Here is a 20137-nt window from a genome sequence, read left to right as displayed (position 1 = left end):
TTAATGTGATATATCACATCAGCATGCTAAAGGTGAAAAATCATATGATCACAGCACATTTGACAAAATCTGAAACCCATTCATGATTTCAAAGCGCTTTCAGCAAACTAGAAGAGAAGGGAACTTCCTCAACTTGATAAGGAATATCTACAAAAACCTTTAGCTTAATGGTGAGAAATGAGATGCTTTCTTCCTAAGATCAGGAACGAAGCAATAATGTTCCTTCTCACCGCTCCTGTTCAACATTGTACTGGAAGTCTTAGTTAATGTAGTAAAACAAGGTATACAGATAAGGAAGAAGGAAATAAAACTCTCTGTTCTTGGATGGCATGATTGTTGATATACAAAATCTCAATGAATTGATACACACAAAAAATCCTTGAAGTAATCAGTGACTGTAGTAAGACTGCAGGATACAAGGTTATTATAGAAAAGTCAATTGCTTTTTTATATATTAGACAATTGGAATTTGAAATAAAAAACATTATATTTACATTAGCACTAAAATAAAATAAAATAGGTATAAATCTAACAGAATACATGCAAGGTCTATATGAGGAAAACCACAAAACTTGGATGAAAAATATAAAAGATATAAATAAATTAAACGATATTTTATGTTCATGGATGGGAAGACCAATATTGTTCTTCCCAATTTGATCTATAAATTCAACATAATCCAAATGAAAATCCCAGCAAATTATTTTGTGAAATTGACTAAGTGATTCTAAAGTGTCTTTGGAAAGACACAAGACCTGAATAGCCAAAATAATATTGAAGTAGAAAAACAAAGTCAGAGGACTGATACTACTCAACCCTCAAATTTACTATAAGACTGTAGTAATCAAAACAGCATGGTATTAGTGAAGGAATAGATCATTAGACCAATGGAACAGAATAAAGGACTCAGATAGACCCCCACAAATATAGTCAACTTATCTTTGACAAAGGAGCAAATGCAATTCAGTGTAAGGAGGATAGCCTTTTCAACAAATGGTGGTGGTACAATTGGATGTCAGTGTGCAAAATAAACAAATACATAAGTAAATAAATAAACAAATAAATCTAAATACAGATTTACACCCTTCACAAAAATTAACTCAAAATGGATCATAGACCTAAGTATAAAATACAAAACTATGAAACTTATGACCTTGGCTTTGGCTATGAAACTTTAGACACAACACCCAAAGCAAGATTCATAAAAGAAAAAATTGTAAGTTGAACTTTATTAAAATTAAAAACTTCTACTCTGAGAAACACATTGCTAAGAAAATGAAGAGAAGCCACAAACTGGGAGAAAATATTTGAAAAATATATAGCTGATAAAGAACTTGTCTCCATAATGTACAAAGAACTCTTGCAACTCAATAGTAAGAAAAGAAACAACCCAATTTTTAAAAAATGAGCAAAGGATCTAAACAGATATTTCACCAAAGAAGTGATACGGATGGCAAATAAGCATATGAAAAGATACTCAGCATCAAATGTCTTCAGGGATTTGCAAATTAAAACAATGAAGTAGTACTACACACCTATTAGAATGGCTAAATCCAAAAACTGACTGTACTAAGTGTTGACAAGGATGTGACATGACAGGAGTTCTCATTAATTACTGGTGGGAATGCAAAATGTCACTGCTGCTTTGGAAGACAGTTTGACAGCTTCTTACAAAGCTAACCATACTCTTACCATATGTATTAGTCATGGTCCTTCACAGAGACAGAACCAATAAGATATATCCATATCCACATATATGTTTGCATATACACATACACAAACACACACACACACACACACACACACGCACACACACACTAACATAAGAGGAGAACCCCCAAAACCGAGAATTATCTTTTGGAAGGTGAGTCCCTTGTAGTGCACTCAGAATTTGTTCCTTCAGATCAAACGGTCAACCAAAGTTTTTATCTGGAAGTTTTGAGAAGGTTGTGTCACAATTTGCGGAAGGAACATCCAGCGTTGTGGCATACAGGTGACTGGTTCTTTCACCCTGACAACGTATCTGCCTACACCTTGCTGAGTGTTCAGCAGTTTTTGACCCAAAACAGCATGACCCCTGTGCTCCACTCTCCCTATTCACCTGATCTTACCTGGGCAACTTTTTTTTGTTGTTTCCCTGGATAAAAAATAGACTCAAAGGGAAACGTGCCCATATGAAAGAGGTGAAACAAAAAATGGCAGAAGCCCTAAAAGGCATGAACGTGATGAGTTCAAAAACTGGTTTGAACAGTGGAAAAATCATCTCAATATGTGTATTGCATCAAACCAAGAGTATTTCGAAGATGACTGGTTTAAACATGTAAGAATAAATACACAATTTTTTAATAAATAAATTCCAGTTTTTTTGGGTCCCCCTCATATACTTACAGTTATCCCTCAGTATCCACAGAGAATTGATTCCAGGAACCCCTGTGGATACCAAATTTGGTAGATGCTCAAGTCTTTTCTATAAAATGTCATAGTATTTGCATATAACCTAGGCATATCCTCCTGTATACTTTCAATTATCTCTAGATTACTTATGATGTAAATGCTATGTAAACAGTTGTTATACTATATTTTTAAACTTGTACTATTTTTATTGCTGTGTTGTTATTTTATTTATTTATTTTTTTGAGTTGGAGTCTCACTCTGTCACCCAGACTGGAGTGCAGTGACCACGCCCGGCCACCGCAGCCTCGACCTGCTGGGCTCCGGCGAGCCTTCCGCCTCAGCCTTCCGAGTAGCTGGAACTACAGGCGCACACTACCACGCCCAGCTAATTTTTGATTTATTATAGAGATGAGGTCTCACCAGGTTGTCCGGGCGGGTCTCGAACCCGCGGGCTCAGGCAATTCACTCACCTCAGCCTCCCAAAGGCGCGGGGTTACAGGCTGAGCCACCGGGCCCGGCTTGTGTTGTTATTTTTATTGTTCTTTTTTCAAATATTTTTGGTCTGCAGTTGATTGAATCTGCAGATGTAGACCACACACACACACACACACACACACAGAAAGAGAGAGAGAGATGAGAGGGGATGTATTGAGGCAATTGACTCATGTGATTATGGAGGCTGGGAAGTTCTGCAACGGCTGTCTGTAAGCTGGAGACCCAGGGATGCCAGGTGCATGCTCAGTCCAAGTCTGAAAGCTTCACAACCAGGGAAACCAATGGGGTGTAAGGCCTGAGAAGCTTAGGGTGGGGGATGGGTGTTTGGAGGGTGGTGGTGGGACGGTGATGTAAGTCCTAGAGTCCAAGGGTCAAAGAGCCTGGTTTACTGATGTTCAAGGGCATGCAAAGAAGAGCGTCACAGCTCCAGAGAGGGACAGAGACAGAGAGGAAATTGCCTTTCTTCTGCCTTTTTTGTTCTGTCTGGGCCCCCAGTTGGCTGGATGTTGCCCACCCACATTAAGGGTGGGTCTTCCCCACTCAGTCCACTAGTTCACATGCTAACCTTCTCTGAAGACCCCTTCACAGATACACCCAGAAGCAATGTATTGCCAGTTCTCTCTAGGTATTCCTTAATCCACTCAAGTTGACACCTAGAATTAATCATCCCAATCTCATTCCTGGGTATTTGCCCAATCATGTTAAATACTTATCTCCACACAAAACCAGCACATGAATGTTTACAGTAGCTTTATTCACAACTGCCTAAACCTGGAAGCAACCAAGATGTCCCTCAGTAAGTGAATAGATTAACAAACTGTGGCATAGCTGTTCAATGGATTATTATTCAGAGATAAGAAGAAATTAGCTAGCAAGCCATAGAAAGACCTGGAGAAACCTTAAATGCATATCACTAAGTGAAAAAAGCCAGTCTGAAAAGGCTACATAGTGTATAATCCCAAGTATACAACATTCTGGAAAAGATAAAACTATAGATAAAGAGATCAGTGGTTGTCAGGGGGTGGGGGAGGGATGCACAGGTGGAGTACAGGGAATTTTTAGGGCTATGAAACTATTCTGCATGGTACTGTTAACGGTGGATGCATGACATCATGCATTTGTCAAATCCCACAGGACTTCACAATATGAAAAGTGAACTCTGACTCCAACTTTGCTCGATAATCATATACCAATGTTTGTTCATTCATTGTAACAGACGTACTACAATAATGCAAAATGGTATTATGGGAGAAACTGTGTAGAATGCTGTACTATCTGCTCAGTTTTTCTGTAAATCTATGTGCTAAAAAATAAAGTCTTTTTTTTAAAGGTATATAGAGCACCCAGCCTGTGTTAGGTGCTCAAAAAATGCAGCAGGTATTAGCATCAGTCACTGGCAGTCAGTCAGGAGGCAGCCTGTTGGGGAAGATTTAGTTAGGAGAGCTGGGTGCTGGGTCCTGGCCCAAGTGCTGCCATGCACTAGCTGGGTGCCATTGGAGGTGGCCCCTAGCCTGTCTAATCCTTATTTCCACAACTCTAAATTGAGATAAGAGAAATTCCTCCCTGACTGGGACCAGACGGTCTTCTCAAACACAGCTCTACCCAATTCTTGGGCCTGGGAACTTTTGGGGATTGGCCTGGTGCCCATATCCTCATATATTTGTGACCATTGTTACTGCACAAGGCACCCCAGGACTGAGTCTCTCAGCCAGGTTCCTGCTCGGCTCCAACTGCCTGTGGAGTTATCTCTTTATCCCGGTGTGCCTTGGTTTCCTCCTCTGTACATGGGGTTGTGGTAACAACCCCGAGCTCCTCAGGAGCATGCACATTCAGTGGACAAGTGAGTTTGGAAACTGTTGTATAATGTGTAAAGCAGGCATACTTGCCAAGAGTGACAATGGAAGCTGGATGCAAAGAACTTCTGTCTGGGCCAGGCATATCTTTCTTACTAGATCCTGACAATAGCCCAGAGGGACGCTGAGGCTCCCAAAGGGGCAGTGTTCCTCCAGGGCTCCCTGAGAATAGGTGGTAGCGTACTGAACTTGCCCTGTCTGACTCGGCTCTCTCTACCATGCTGAATCCTGCTCCTAGTTCCTGCAAGATCTGGAGATGGTACCCAACAAGCACAAGGACACGTAAGGCCCACATGGAAAACAAGTCAGCTCTGTTGCCTTTTGTCTGTTTTTGGGGAGTGGGACTAGATGAGATCCTGTTCCCTCTACCCTTGGAGTGACTGAGGATGAGGAAGGACCAGCAGTTGCCTGTGTGAACGCACCCCACCTGGTGGCAGTCCCTAGAAGTCACTTTGGCAGACCTTGGGGATTGGTGTCTGGGCGAGCGAGGGGTGGGTCGAGCTGGCATTTCTGTTGGTGCATTAAGAATAATTCTGATGCCGACTGTTTTGTAAGCACGTAGGAGACACATCCAGAGAGGCCCATCTGACTGCGGGATGATTCAAGGCTGAAGAGCATTGTTTGCTCTAGACACCTCACGAGGTGTGGCCTGAAACTGGCCTCCTCATGCGCATTTCAGGGGGGAGGGGACAGTCCATGTTTATGCTTAAGAGAGGCTGCACTCAACATTCCAAATAAAAACACCTTTTGATATTCCAGTACATTGTGAGCTGGAGCTCACTCCAGCTGACGAAAGCACAGGTGACAAATGATTTGCTTTAGTGGCTGAGGGAATTTGATGAGAGATGGTAATAAGGTCCAGAGACACCCACAGGATGATCGGCTGGTTGCTGGGTCACTTGACATGTGTTTGCAGAGCACTTACTACATGCCGGCCTCAGTGCCAGGCCTCATGAAGACGGGTGCAGTCTGTTTCGTGGCGGTTGGGCTAACTCCATATTCTGCAGTATTCAATGAGTGCTGCGGTCAAGGGCAGCATTGGATGCTGTTGGAGCAGGTGAGAGGGCACCAGGCGCAGCCTGAATGCTGGGGAAGCCTCCCTGAGGAAGAGGGCCTGGGCAATGGTGCACAAGGGAAGGGTTTCGCAGAGGCGAGGGCCAAGGTGGAGGACCTCCGAGGTGGCCAGCTACTCTGGCTGAAGGGAGTGTGTGTGAGGCTAGTGACTGGGAGAGGAGTGTGCAGAGCAAAGTCCAGTCTGTGAGGCTCTCAGTCACATGGATGCTCTCCCCTAGAGTTGAAACCATGAGACTAGCGACTGCAGGGTGGCTCAGGCCTATGCGATGTGACAGGGCTTCCCACAGCTGCAGCCTGCCGCCTCCTCCAGCCCCACAGAACCCAATTCCTGTCCCCACTTTCACTGGGGGAAGGATGAAAAGGGCCTGGCACTCTGTTGGGCACTGAGGGAGCATCCGTGGCAGCCATGTCCCATTCCACTTGCTAGGCTGTGAAGCAGGCCCTCTTCCTGTCTCTGTCCCCAGCACCTGCAGAGCCCTGCAGGAGTGGGTGCCCAGGAAGCTCTTCCTGAGAGAGGAGGGTAGTGAGAGCAGTGCCGTCACAACAGCGTTACAGATGATGAACTCGTGGCTTGGAGGCAGGTATAGCGCTTGCTTGAGGTCACATAGCTAGCATGTTGCTGAACTCAGATTTGAAGCAGGGATTGTCTGATTGAAGAGGCCATAGCTTTGAGTATATTGTAAGTAAACCCGATGCAGCCCAGGAGCAGGGCATGGAGCTCAGGATTTCATCAAGCATCTGAAGAAATGTTTCTTATTTTGGTCAAAGAGCATATACCAGACAGTAAGCTATGCATTCTTAGATTTCCCTCTTCAAGTAAGGGGTGTGGTGGTGGTCATGGTGGTGGTGTGGTTCTCATGGGAAAGGGAGGTGGAAGACACTCCCCAATTCATTTTCTTTTCCTTTGCATGTTTCTATTGGTTACTGGGAGAGACCTTTAGCTTATATCTTAAAATAGCAAAACATTTGGTTTTGAAGTGAACGAAGGTTCAGAAGCCCCCAGATGCCGATCTTGTGTTAGATGAACAAGACCCCAGAGTGCTCAAACACCCCCTTTGCAAGTGAAATATTTGTCTCTCACTGCTGACGCTAGTGATTTAGCCTTTTATCGCCTAATCTTGGAGATGGGAAAACCTGCTTTGGAAAGAGTTGAGGGTAAACTCTCCATGAGAAGAAGAAGCTGTGAGTGCAATTTACATGAAATAAATGCATCTTCACCAAAAATTTGCTTCTTTATTTGATTCTGGGCAACGAGAGGTCTATGACATCCCAGTCTTGCTGATAACACCCTCATTTAGAGTTCTGAGTCCCACTGGAAATTCTAGAATTGGAAATTAAAATCTTTAATTTAAAAAAATGACAATTGCATTGGCATGCTGGAGAATGTAAGGCTGCATATTACTAAATTTCATGAACTCCTGCATAGCCACTGCCATTCTCACAGAGACAGGGGTGAGCCTACGTAGGGAACGGTAAGTACAGGTTGCAGGTGGGGTTCCTTGAGTGGGGAGAGCCACGTAGTAGATGTAGGTCATTGTCAAGTCCTAGCTTTCATTTTGGGTGGTAGAGTTTGTGGATGTTTATTCCATTACTAAAAATAGCAAATGTAAAAAGCTAACTAAATAAAAGTAGGCTACATGTGGATCATGATGGAAGTGTCTCATGAACCAGGGATGATGGCTAATCCAATTCTATACACCTGAGGTCCAATAAAAAACAAAACAATGAAAAACAAGCCTGTTAAAAAAGGATGATTTGAGGTTTAGATTTTGTGATATGTGTGCTTTTTCTTACTAGTTTTAATTTTTTTTCACTCACTAATCATTTTAAGCACCATTTTTCTTCTTCATTTCATCACAAGGTCTCCTCATGCAGGTTATTTTTGTTCCTAAAAGTCTTAAGCATCAGGAATTGGTTTAACCCCTTTGGTGGGCATCAAAGTCTTATTAGGGCAGAAGGAAGGTGGGGCCAGCTTCAGGAGAGAAGATGAATGAACACTTTGCCACAGCTGGCTCTGGGTGATGACCTAATCCACATGGACTTTCAGAGGAGGGGAAAGAGACACTGTTGACAAGGGTACCTCTACTCTAAGCCTTGGTTCTCATACTCACAACTCCCTGCCTTGAAGATTCAAGTTGGCTTTTACTTTGGCATCCATCTACTCATCAAACACTCATTAGGCCCTGGGTGAGATGCTTTTGTGTGTTCTAGGCCCTCGAGGATACAGAATGCATAGGGGGTGTCTTTCCTGGGTCCTACCCCATGCTAAGTGCCTTGTATGTGTTCCCTCAGCTCTCACAGCCACCCTCCTCTGTGGCTTCCTCCGTAAGTGTTCTGCTCATCTTATTACAATTGTCAACTGCACATCCTATTCATTTGACTGAGACACTGGGTGTAATGGAAAGGACAGTGGGCTTTGATGTCAGACTGGTCTTAGTTCCAATCCCAGGTCTCCACTGTAATGTCTGGCATATTTGTTTAAATTTCACCTCTTTGAGCCTCAGGTCTCTCAACTGTCAAATGGGAATAACAACGTTCATCTCACAGGATTGCATGAGAAGGAAATGAGATAATTAATTACAAGCATGTTTCTTTTTTGTCGCATAGTAAATACTCAGTAAATGGTCTCTATTTTTTTCCTTAAGAGAGTAGGATTTTTAAATAATTTACCTTTGTATCCCTGAAGGGCTCAATACCTGGTAACATGTTCATTAGCTGTTTGTTGAATGAATGAATGAATGAATGAATGAATGGGTGCATGCCCTTTGAGCATGAAAACCCAGGTTCTACCATACTTTACAGCCTTCTTTCTTGTCAACCCCACAGGAGCTCTGGGAAGGTGAGAGCTATCTCACTGAGCACAGCCTCCACACCTCTGGCCAGGACTTAACTAGATTGGAGAGCCTGAGAATCTCTCGGCTCCGTGCCACAGAGGGAAGGAAGGAGATGCTCTGGTCTTTCTGCTGACACTTGCCCAAAAAAAGGACAGTCACTCAATCACAGACTTCTTTTGCTGTCCAACAGCTTCCTGAATAGTCCTGAGAAGGTGACTGGCTCCAGATGCTGCTTTCCCTTGAGAATCAAGGGTGTTGGACCAGCCTTGAGAGAGAGACAAGAACTGGGCCCTGGCTGGCACCAGCAGTGGCTCCTGAGACCATAGACACAGATAGGCACCCTATGCCTGGCTTTAGGTTCAGGCCCGCTTCCTAGACCCCCAGACCCTGCTATTTCCTTCCAGACGTGATGGAAACTCAGAGGATGAAGGGAAGGAAGACAGGAGCTTAGACAGGTGCCCCCTTGCCCCCCAGTTCCATCCTCCCAGCAGGCCTCATGCTAGGTGAGTTGACTTCTCACCTCCCTGCCACTACTGTCCCCTCTGACTCACACCTCATGAGCCCTGCCCTCTCCTTAGTCATTCACATGAACAAGCACTGCTTGGTGTGGCTCCAGATTGGGGATAGCACCCTAGGCCAGGAAGTAGGAGGCTTGGGTTCAAATCTTGCTTTTGTAGGCAGGCTCGGTGACTCAGCCTGTAATCCCGCACCTTTGGGAGGCTGAGGTGAGTGGATTGCCTGAGCCCCTGGGTTCGAGACCTGCCTGGGCAGCGAGACCTCATCTCTACAATAAATAAAAAAAAAAAATCAGCCGGGTGTGGTAGCGCGTGCCTGTAATTCCGGCTACTTGGAAGGCTGAGGCGGAAGGATCGCCGGAGCCCAGTAGGTCGAGACTGCCGTGGCCGGGAGCGGCCACTGCACTCCAGTCTGGGCGACAGAGTGAGACTCCAACTCAAAAAAAAAAAATCTTGCTTTTGCTACTCCCTGGCTGTGGGATTTTAGATGAGTCACTTTTATTCTTGGAACTCAGGGTCCTCATCTGTAAAATGGGATGCTATTACCCACCTGGAAGGCCCGGTGTGAGAATTAGCAGCTATATATGCACATAGAGGTAATCTCAAAATTGCTGTTACTGCTAATAATTATTACTCCACCTATTCGGGGGCTGAAGTATGGCAAAAGGCCTGATAGATCCCATTTGCTCATCAGTATGTGCTAAAAATAAGTGTTTTTCTCATTTCTGTAGCTTGGTCAGCAGAATGGAGAGACCCTGGCAGATCCCAGGAAACCTCACCGGAGCCTGAATTGTGGACAGCCCCTGTGGATTCGCTTACAGGGAGCAATTTAAGAGGCAAACAAAACATGAAGAGCTACTCAGAATTAACAATGGACCAGATGGTAATGCTACTTTGAAGCAATAAAACATGATAAATAGCTTCCTGCTGCTACTCCTGATCAATTTCAATATTTAATAATTCCACTGCCACCCCCACCCCCTCAGCTGGCCCCCTCCGCAGGATCGTGTGACAACTCCCGGCATTCAGCTCACAGAGCAAACACTTCTTCACTTTCTGAAGGCGTCAGCAAAAAGTGCTGCTGCCGCTCGATTGTCACATGAGCACACTCCGTCCTCAAAATGATAATTAATCTGCCCGCTTCTACCGAAGCCGCTCCATCTCACGCCTCTCCTGGTTACCAGGGAAGGCTGTAACGGAGCTGCCAACTGCAGAGATGTGATAGGAGCACTCACCTTTTTGATGCAGTGACTGGTGGTAGTCCCTGAGTTCTGCTTTTGAATTAAAGAAAGGGGAGCATCAGGGAGCTCCATGTCAGCTTACTCCAGGACTAATCAGTAGGAGAGAGCAACTCAGAAGGGGAGCCAAGGTGGGTTGGGATTTGAGCCTTATCCACCAGCCTCAGTTTCTTCCTCTGTACAATGGAGATAGTCCTATTTACCTCCAGGAGAATTCTAGACAGTGCCTCACATTTGAAGTGCCCAGCAGAGTGCTTGGCCCATAGGAATCCACCAACAACTGGCAGCCGGTAGCATCATTACCAAACACTGAGCGCCAGCACCCTGCAGGAAGGGCCTGCTGTGTCTTTGTGGTCAGAAAGTTTCTAGCACATAAGGGACAGTATCCTCCAGGGTAGTACCAGTCAACAGACCGCCCTAAGGACTCCCCCAAGTGGTGTCTACCAATAAGATGAACTGCCTTTCACAGTCAGTGAGGACTCCAAAGACCTCAGGGCAACGTTGGAGAGCAGGGCTTGCTAGTGCCATTTTATAGATGGAGACCTGGAGGCTAGGAGGGGAAATGACTTCTCAAGTAGATACAGGCAGGAGATGGCATAGGCAGTTCTGATCTGGAGCTCCCTTGATTTCATGTCCTCTCCACTGAATCACAGCAGCCAGCCACCCTCCAGGTGTCCATCCTCGTGCATGCCTTTTGCAGGGAGACAGCGGAAGGAGGGGGAGTGTAGTGCCAGCGTGCTGTGGGCTCGCAGTTACTGTGTGATCTTGGTCACCTGAGCTGCAATTTACTCGTCTGTGAAATGAGACTCGTAATGCCTACTGCACTGGTTCACGGGGACATTTAATGAGGGAATATGCATGAAAGGATTTCAAAGTTTTGTGATGAGCTGTACAAATGGCAGTTATGGTTATTATAATTTTTTGGAACACCCTCTGTGAGGAAAAAGATTGGAAACTCACCCACCCAAAGGTGGGTTCTCCTAACAGGATCCTGCAGCATCTAACATAGAGGATCAAAATCAAATTCTTCTGTGCAGCATTCAAGGCTCTGACAGATCCTGCAACCCCATCTCTATCCCTCCTGGCATCCCCTTCTGGTATACTTGGGGTGGCCTGAGCCCAACAGCCTGTCACATGTGTCTATACTGAGGTTGGGCAACGTCCCTGCCAGAGTGTCCATCCCAATCCTGTATACCAGCTTATCCTGCACACTCTTCCCAAGAAGTCTTCCTTGGGCCAAGGGTTTCCTCCACTTGGGCCCCTCATCACCCCCTGAGCTTCTCTCCATCCTAGTCCACACCACACTACCTAGTGTCGGTTTCTTATCTCCCTCTCAGTGCTACAGTGAGTTCCTTCCAGGTGAGAACAAAGCTCTGTGCATTCTAGCCCACTCAAGGTGGGGCCCAGAACGTGCTCAAGATGTGAGTGCTGAGGGATGAGCACTGAGTGTCTAAAGCCTTAAAGACAAGGAATGCTAATGGAATTAGAATTTGGTAGCAGACAGAGTATTTAAATTCAGTTCAGTCCCTGGAATGATGTCTCAGTCTGATGGGATCATCTTCCTCCCTCCCCAACCTAGACTCTTGACAAAAAGGGACAGAACATGCAGCACTCGAACCTGCCAGAACCCCCACAGGTCACAGCGGAGGAAATCAGTCACCAGGTACCTGAGTCCCGCTGGTCCAAGGTCATGGAGTTCCACCTCCGTGTGATGTCAATGTAGAGAATGTCCACGGCGGCCATGGATAGGCTGCTGCTGCTAAGTTTGCAGTTCCTGCCAATGAGGAAAGGGAGACGTGTCATTGCTGGACTGAAGCCTATCTTGTCTGTCTCTCCTCTAGGCCTGCTGTGTCTGTGTCCTCCCAAAATTCGTAGGTTGAAATCCTAATCCCCTAATGGGATGGTATTAGGAGGTGGGGCTTTTGAAAGGTGATGAGGCCATGAGGGTGGAGCCCTGGAGAATGGGAGTAGTGTCTTATAAGGAGAGGCATTCGAGAGCTTGCTTTCTCTGTCTGCTCTCTGCCACATGAGGACACAAGGAGAAGGTGGCTATTAGCAAACCAAGGAAGTGAGCCCTCACCAGACTCCAGACCTACCAGCACCTTGATCTTCGATTTCCCAGCCTCCAGAAGTATGAGGAACAAATGATTGTTGTTTAGTTGCCCAGTCTGTGGTACTTTTGTCCTAGCAATCTGAACTATGACAGCGTCTTTGCTTGGGCCATGTTCCCTGTCTGGAATGTTCTCACTTCCCAGAGCTGAAACTACTGAAGGATGTATGGTAGGGAATTGTGGGAGAGAAGATGGGAAATGTAAGTGAGGCTAGATCCTGTGGGTTCCTGCAGGTTCAGCCATTTGGTTAGTTACGGGTCTAATGGGCAGGGAAGAGCAAGGGCTTTAGGAGGGCAAGTCTCAAGTTGCAGCCTGGCTCTGCCACGTGGAAGCTCTATGACCCTGGTTAAACAGTTTCACCTTCTTGAGAGTTCGCACCTATAAAACAGGTGGTTCTTATTATAATCACTGTGTGTCAGCTTGACCTGACCCAGGGACGTAGGCCCTTGCTTGCTCCAAAAGGGAAAGAGAATGCCACATGTCAGAAAATATTCCCTGCGCACCTGTCATCAGCTTCCTATCCATTAGTCTTTGGGAGGAGGGGGAGAAGCTGGACCTGCAGTGCTGTCCTTTCCTGCCAGTGTCCAGGAGGCTGACTGTGTCATGCTCAGATGACCCAATGATGACAGCACATCACCAGTTTTGGCTGAAGCATCACTGCTGTCCAATAGCAATTCCCCACTGGAAATGCTCACCAGATGAGGCCCTGAGACCAAATCTACAGACAGGGGCTCAAGACTTCTGGACTTCACCTATCTTAATCCGTCACCTGAAGATCCAACATAAGCCCAGGATCAGCCGCACTAAGCCCCAAGAATGATAGAGCAGATAGCGCAGCCTGGGTCCTCGTCCCTTTGTGTGGGCTGACACAGCACTGCTGAGGAGGTTCCTCGATGCTTACTCCTAACATTTGGGGAGTCACCTGAAAACGACAGGGGGCGGGGAGGAGGAAGCAGGCCTCTGAACTTCAGGTGCTCCCTTTATTTGGATGCAGAGGCCACAGTAATCAGGTTTGCAGTCTGATGTCAGTATGGGTGCTCCCCATCCAAGCCACAGAAAGAGTGTTTAGAATTCTCCTCTCCCTCCACCATTTTTTGGGCCTGGAAATGTGGGGAAGTAGTCTTACATGGACATCAGACAAATTAGGATTTAAATCCTGACTCGGTATTTTTTCTAGTTGCATGATTCTGGGCAATTTACTTAAACCTGCTGTGCCTTTATTTCCTGGTCTCTAAGCTGATAATAATACCTGCCCACACAGTTGTTGAGGGTGTGAGTACAAGCCAAGGACCCAGCATGGTGCCTGGTACCAGGAAAGCCCGCAGCACTTGTTAGTTCCCTTCCCCAGTTCTCTCCCTTTCCTCTCCCAGAGCTAGAACCATCTTGTTGGAGGCTTCCTGAAGCTGACCTTTCAGTGAGTGATCCTGCCCATTCTGGGGAAATGGAGCTCACCAATCCGAGTGTCTGGGCACAGGGCTTGGGCTTTCTGTTCAGACTAGAGGCAGCCCTCGACTTATCAGGTGCACCCCACTCCAGGACAGGATGGTGTTGAGAGGCGAGTCCCAAGGCAGCCTGGATTTGCCTTGGGAATCCGGAAAGCCAGATCTCGGGGCCAGCTGTCAGGTTGCTAAACTACATTCAATGCTGCTTTCAACTTTTCAAATGAATCCACATCCATCGCCCCAGCTAATGATGAAGTGGTCCTTTGATTTCCCATTTGTCATTCTCCCTCGTGTGAATAGCTCTGTTAGGAACTGGACGGGGGAAGGGCTGATTGGCAAGCAGGGCTTGGGCATTCAGAGAGCCCTCTCCAAAGCCATGCACACCCCTAACGAGGGTGGCTGGGAGTGTGCCCAGCATGGTGCCCAGATGAGGCTGGTGCTCCTTATCTACTGGCAAGCTGGCTCACCCCTTCCTCCCCCCTCCCTTCCTTTCTTCCTGCCTGTGTTTCCCAGGCTGTCAGTACACATCCTGCTTCCTCCTGGGCTCCTGCTCTGTATTTCAATGACAAGTGTCACCGCGGCAGACTTCAAAGCACATCAGCACAGAGTTATTGAGCCCCAGTAACAACATGTCAGTGGACACAGAGGTTTTCACGTCACCTGTTGCCAAGATGTCTCCGATGGTTTTTGCTGTGGACGATGTTCCAGCCTCCCAAGGTATTCTAACAGCCTGCATGCTAACTTCCAAAGCTTCATTAGAAACAGCCACAAGTGTCCTAATTATCATATCAGTGTCCTCTGGACCGCCTGCTCCCTCAAGACAGAGCACTGCCTGACTTGCTCTGTGAGTTAATGGAATATAAAAAGGAAAGCCAAACTGACCACTGGTATATAGTTATTTTTTTCCTGACCGGTAGAAAATAGAAGTGTGAAACCTTTAGCAGGAGCCGTAATGTACCAAAGAGAATTATCCATCCCCTTTCCAAGTAACTCATCCTCCCTAGTGATGCTTGCAAATACTGTTGATTGCAGCATCTGCCACTGGGACAGAGGAAGGAGCCATGCTGGCTGCAGTGGACAGGAAATGATTTAAAATAATTTTGATTCTGCAGGCATTTCTTGGGCACCATCTGTATGCAAGGGCTTCTCTGCCTCATTAGCTGCTTGTATGTTTATAATCATTCTTCCAGGAAGGTATTCCTAGTCCCATTTCAATGAAAGGTAAGCCAAGGTTCAAGAGAATGAATATAACTTGCCCAAGATCACACAGCTGGGATAAACATCTTGTCCTTTCTTGGAGGACAGAGTAGTGGCTTTGGGAGCTGTGGGGAGGTGGCCCAGTCCAGGACCACAGGAGGAATTCGGGAATCAAGAAACAAATTCTCAGACCAGGGACCAGCAGGGTCGGAGCTTCTAAAGTGCGCCTATGGGAGCTCTGGGATGGAGGGTGGGAGCTAAGACAACCAGACAACCAGGGTAACTTGGATTTGTCCCCAGGGGCACCAAACACTCTTCATCAATTCAAACAGGGAGTGACTCCAACAACTAAGACATCTAGTCTTTGGAATGAAATGTTCATCCATCTATCCACTCGATACAGATTTTATTTTGTGCACACTCTGTAGGCAGTATTCTGGGCCCAGTGAGCAATGCAAAACTGAATAGGTCTTGGATATTGCTCTCAGAGAATGTAAGTGATCTTAGGGTCTAGGGTAAAAATGTGAAGCCTTGATAGCTCTTAATCATTGAGGACAGTTTCCCCTTATGCCCTGGGATGCAGTTTTTCAAATGACTAATGAGTGGAAGGATAAACTCTTCAATAGAAGAGAGTCCAAGAAGTCCAAGAGAAGACACATAAGAAGCCAGGAAAATTTCTAGGAAAGGATAGGCTAGAAATGTACATGACAGAAACAAAGCTTTGGAGTCAAATGCACTTGAGTGTGAATCTTGGCTGTGTCATGTGACCTTGTACAAGTTAGGGAAGCTCTGTGCATCTAAATTAGGAAATTTAGATTTGTGCAGTGAGAATAAGGCTACTCACCACACAAGTTTCTTTTAAGGACTAGCTCAGTGCCTGGCACACATGGGGAAGTGGCAAAGAACCCACCCTTCCTCTCTAATGTAGAACCAGTTTGAAGAAATGCTTCTTGTTCTTATTTTTTCCCCAGAATCAAAGGAATTTGGGCACATTGGACAGGAGAATCACAAATCATTCACGTTCATTAGGAGTCCAAGTATAGAAAGATTTGAAATGATCACTCTCATTTCCTCTTAACAACTACTGACATCTCATGGGAAATTTAGGAACCAACTTTTCCACTCCATAAAATCCTATTTATAGAGTTTCTTTTGTGTTCATCTTTTCTCTGTGCAGAAAAGCAGCTTATTTTTCCTGAAGTGTTATCTATAAGGTGAAAGCTAACAAATGTTCAATATTTATTAAAATGTGTACACGATTGCATGTGCACATGTGCATGCGCACACACACACAGATACACACACACACACAAGCTAAACATCTGGGGCAAAGAAAACAAGTCTAGTTTAAAAAGTCTGGCTTCTAAAGGCCATTGATATCCAAGGCATAGACTCTTACAATATTGCTGAAAAGGGATCATCACAGAAGGAGGAGATTTTCAAAGTCACTGAGGACCTAATGACAGAGGGGGAAGCAAGGCTACTTACACTTCTATTCTAGAACATTCTAACGCATCATTTTTCCTCTTGAAGAATAAAACCCCCCACAGCTACCCATTGTGAAGCATACTAATATCTCCTTATAATGAAAGAGAGTGGAAGAGGAAAAGGGAAAGAGAAAATCATCCTCTAATTCGAAAGGAGACCTAGGATAACAAGTCATAAACTGGAATGGCAAGTACTCAAGGTGAAGAGAAGCTGTCACGCTTCCTAGGAACAACCCGGTTTGGGCCAGCTGTTTAGTTTCCAGGCTGCCTTAATGAAAAATGTCAAATTCTGGTGTAGGATCCATTGGAAAAAAGTGTCCTTAGTGACTTCCATAGGATGCCCCCCAAATTAGCAATCCCACAGAAGGAGAATAACAAAAATGCATTTCTCTCAGAGAAAGCTGTCAAGCTGAAGAATTAATCAGATACTTTTTATTTCTCAAAAAAAAAAAAGATGCCTCCGTACCCCAGTGATTATTATAAAATAAAATTTTAAAAAAGGAGAGAAAGAAGAGGCACTTAATTCATGGTAATATGTGCTACTATTATGTGCCTCCTGAGGAAATGACACAAAAAACTGGTTAGATAGAGTTAAGTCTAGACAAGAGAACAACAGTTCATTATTTCTCATTTCTTGGTGAAAAAGAAAAATAGAATATGGCCAGACTGGCATTAGCATAATTCACATCAAAAATTGCTGATCTATGCAGCACATTATGAAAGATGGACACGAAATAAATTCAATCGGATCGTTTATTATTTTCTTCCCTCTAGTTCTCTTCAAGGAACTTGGAGAGTGAGTGGGTAGAACAGATGAGAAGCAAGTTCAACTTCTGCCGTGTGCGTGGGCGTGCTGAGAGGAGTGTGTATCTCGCCAGCGAATATGTCTTTTTCAAAGTGCTCCTGAGAAGGGCACTTGGTTCGATTTAACATATGGCATAAATATTATTAATTCATAATGAAGCAACATTTAAACCAAAGTGGAAGGAGAGAGAGAGAAGAGTTGTTAGCAAGAGAAAATGCTTGCTGTTAAATTTAGCTGGCAAGACTGAACACCCTCAGATAAATCTGAAAGCAGAGAAGATAATCTTTTATGATTAGGTGGCAGTTGGGATTTCTTGGTACATTTTAAAAGGAAAAATCTATTAAGGGTTGTGCAATATTTTCTCCATTTCTTTCTGCACCCTTAATTACTACAGACATTTGTCTGGCAGGGAGAGGCTGGTTATCCAAGTCCCTGTGCCCCAGCAGCCTGGTCCCCACCTGAAGACGTGGTTTTCCAGTCTCACAGTCACACAGATTGGGGACGATGGCTGCAGGATCTAATAGTCTCTAACATCACAGAAATTGGGTTTTCATGCAAATGTTCTTAATTATAAAGAACGAAAGGATGGAAAAGCATAAAGCCCATTGCATGGAGACAGATCTGTGGCAATATTGGCCTCACCTGGTTTGAGAGCATTTCAGAAATCTTATTGGCTAGAATCATTCTCAATTCCATTTTCAAGAGGGTGTATAAACACAGTAGTCTTCTTAAAATGTACCTTTGTCCTCTCATACCAGAGGCTACCCACCGATGGTCTCTATGATAGTCATACTTTGATTGAACCCACACAGTGCATAAAACTACTTGTTGAATTGCCAACATACATATATGTGTATTGAGATCTTATATAAAAATTATATCTCTTGCTTCTCTTGAAAAATCAAAAGCTCTGGTGATGCTGAGCCCCATGACAGCCCTTCCTTTAGACAGGGGATATGCTCCCCAGCCTGCCACCGCCTCTGCAATCATTTATGCTTCCTGCCTGGCCCTGTAGGCAATTGAGATTGATTCTTGTCATAAGCTGCTTTTTCAAATCTCCTTCTCTCTCTTATCCTTTGCCAGAATTTTATTTATTTATTTATTTTTTTGTGGCGATGCAATCTTGCTATGTTGCCCAGGCTGGAGTACAGTGGCATGATCACAGCTCACTGCAGCCCCTAACTCCTGGGCTCAAGCAATCCTTCTGCCTCAGTCTCTCAAGTAACTGGGATTACAGATATGTCCACTGTGCTCCCCTAATTTAAAGATTTTTTTTTTTTAGAGATGGGGGTCCTGCTATATTGACCAGGCTGGTCTCAAACTCCTGGTCTCAGGTGATCCTCCTACCTTAGCCTCCCTAAGCACTGGGATTACAGGCATGAGCCACTGTACCTGGGGGATTTATTAGGAGTAAAAAGGAGGCATTTCAACTTCTACCACCAATTTGACCTAGAAGAGACACCTTTTCTGACTTCTAAACGTAGGCCATGCATGCAATCCATTTTCAGGCTTTCCTTGCAGCCTGCACTGTGTATCCCTCCCTTTCCTACCTGGAGAAGTCCTGCTTATACCAACCCATACCCTGCCTCCCCTCAGGGGTCTGCCTGGATACTACCTTCTCTGTACTTTGAGCATATTGAACACAGTCCTGCTTGGGAGTCCACTAGCCATGCCTATGACTCTGACAAAGGACTGTATTTAGTTATTTGTTCATCCTGTGCTGTCTGTTGGACTGAGAGTCTCTTGAGGGCAGGCAGGGTTCCATTATCTGTCTTTGAATGTCCTGTGGTGCTGGAGTTGTTAGGTGGAACCAGATATAGTCCTTTCCAGTCTGAGGTCGAGACAGGACCGATCTTCCAGGGCCAGGGTTCCTGTAGCTCTCAAGATGTCGACCACATGGAGACAAGTTGTACCTTCTGGTCTTGCATCCAGTCTTCTGTGCAGTGGTGCAGAGGTTGGGGGATCCGGAAAGCTCCTGCTTTTGCTCCTGGAGGTCTGAGCCCTTGGTACGTTATGTCAAGAAAAGCACCCCCGCTTGCTCACCCTCATCATTCTCCTGGGTCCCCAAATGCTTCCACCGTACCTCTGGTGTCATTATGACCTGTGGCCTCTGTCACTAAGCTGCTTCCTTATGCTACAAGCCCCAAGAATCACAAAAGGGTAGACACTGCATACTTATCTGCTCTCTTACCCCCCCTTTTCACTGTAATGGGATAGTACTCCACACAGTTCGAAAAATTCTGTTTCCCAACTTCCCATGCAGATGGTGGTGGCCAATAAGATGGAAGGGGGGAGCGTTCAGGAAAGCTTTTCAAAGAGAGCTAATTTGTCAGGCAGAAACCTTTGCTCTTCCTTCTTTCTTCCATCTTCCTGCTTGGAACTGGACCATGATGGCTGGATTTTGAGCAGCCATCCTGTGACCATATGAAGTTGGAAGCACATGCTGAGGATGAATGAGCAAAAAGATAGAAAGATAGAAAGTGGGACATCACTCACATTGTGGAGTCATTAACCAGCCCTAGCACCCCCACAGCGAAAGTTCCTGTTATAGGAGAGAAAATTTCTCTCACTAGTTAAGCTATTTGTATACGGGTATCTATTACAGAAAGTCAAATGTAATTCCTAAATGAGTCAGAGGGTGTCATGTTAGGCAGTCTTTTCAGAGGAAATAATAACACGTGCCTGTTGATTT

General features: G+C 45.3%; 1 protein-coding gene across 1 annotated transcript in view; it reads right to left on the bottom strand.

Annotated features, from left to right (window-relative positions):
* The window catches only part of TTLL11 (tubulin tyrosine ligase like 11), a 269699-nt gene that overhangs the window by 25038 nt on the left and 224524 nt on the right, over positions 1-20137 (bottom strand). The window contains exon 11 of the mRNA XM_021711721.1: positions 12071-12177. Coding sequence (XP_021567396.1) covers positions 12071-12177 — 107 coding nt within the window. The remainder of the gene's footprint in view (positions 1-12070; positions 12178-20137) is intronic.

The sequence above is a fragment of the Carlito syrichta genome, unplaced genomic scaffold (genome assembly GCF_000164805.1).
Source record: "Carlito syrichta isolate Samal-C Ts95f unplaced genomic scaffold, Tarsius_syrichta-2.0.1 Scaffold302529, whole genome shotgun sequence".
NCBI classification, from domain to species: Eukaryota; Metazoa; Chordata; class Mammalia; order Primates; family Tarsiidae; genus Carlito; species Carlito syrichta.
This window is presented reverse-complemented; position numbering and strand designations above follow the sequence as displayed.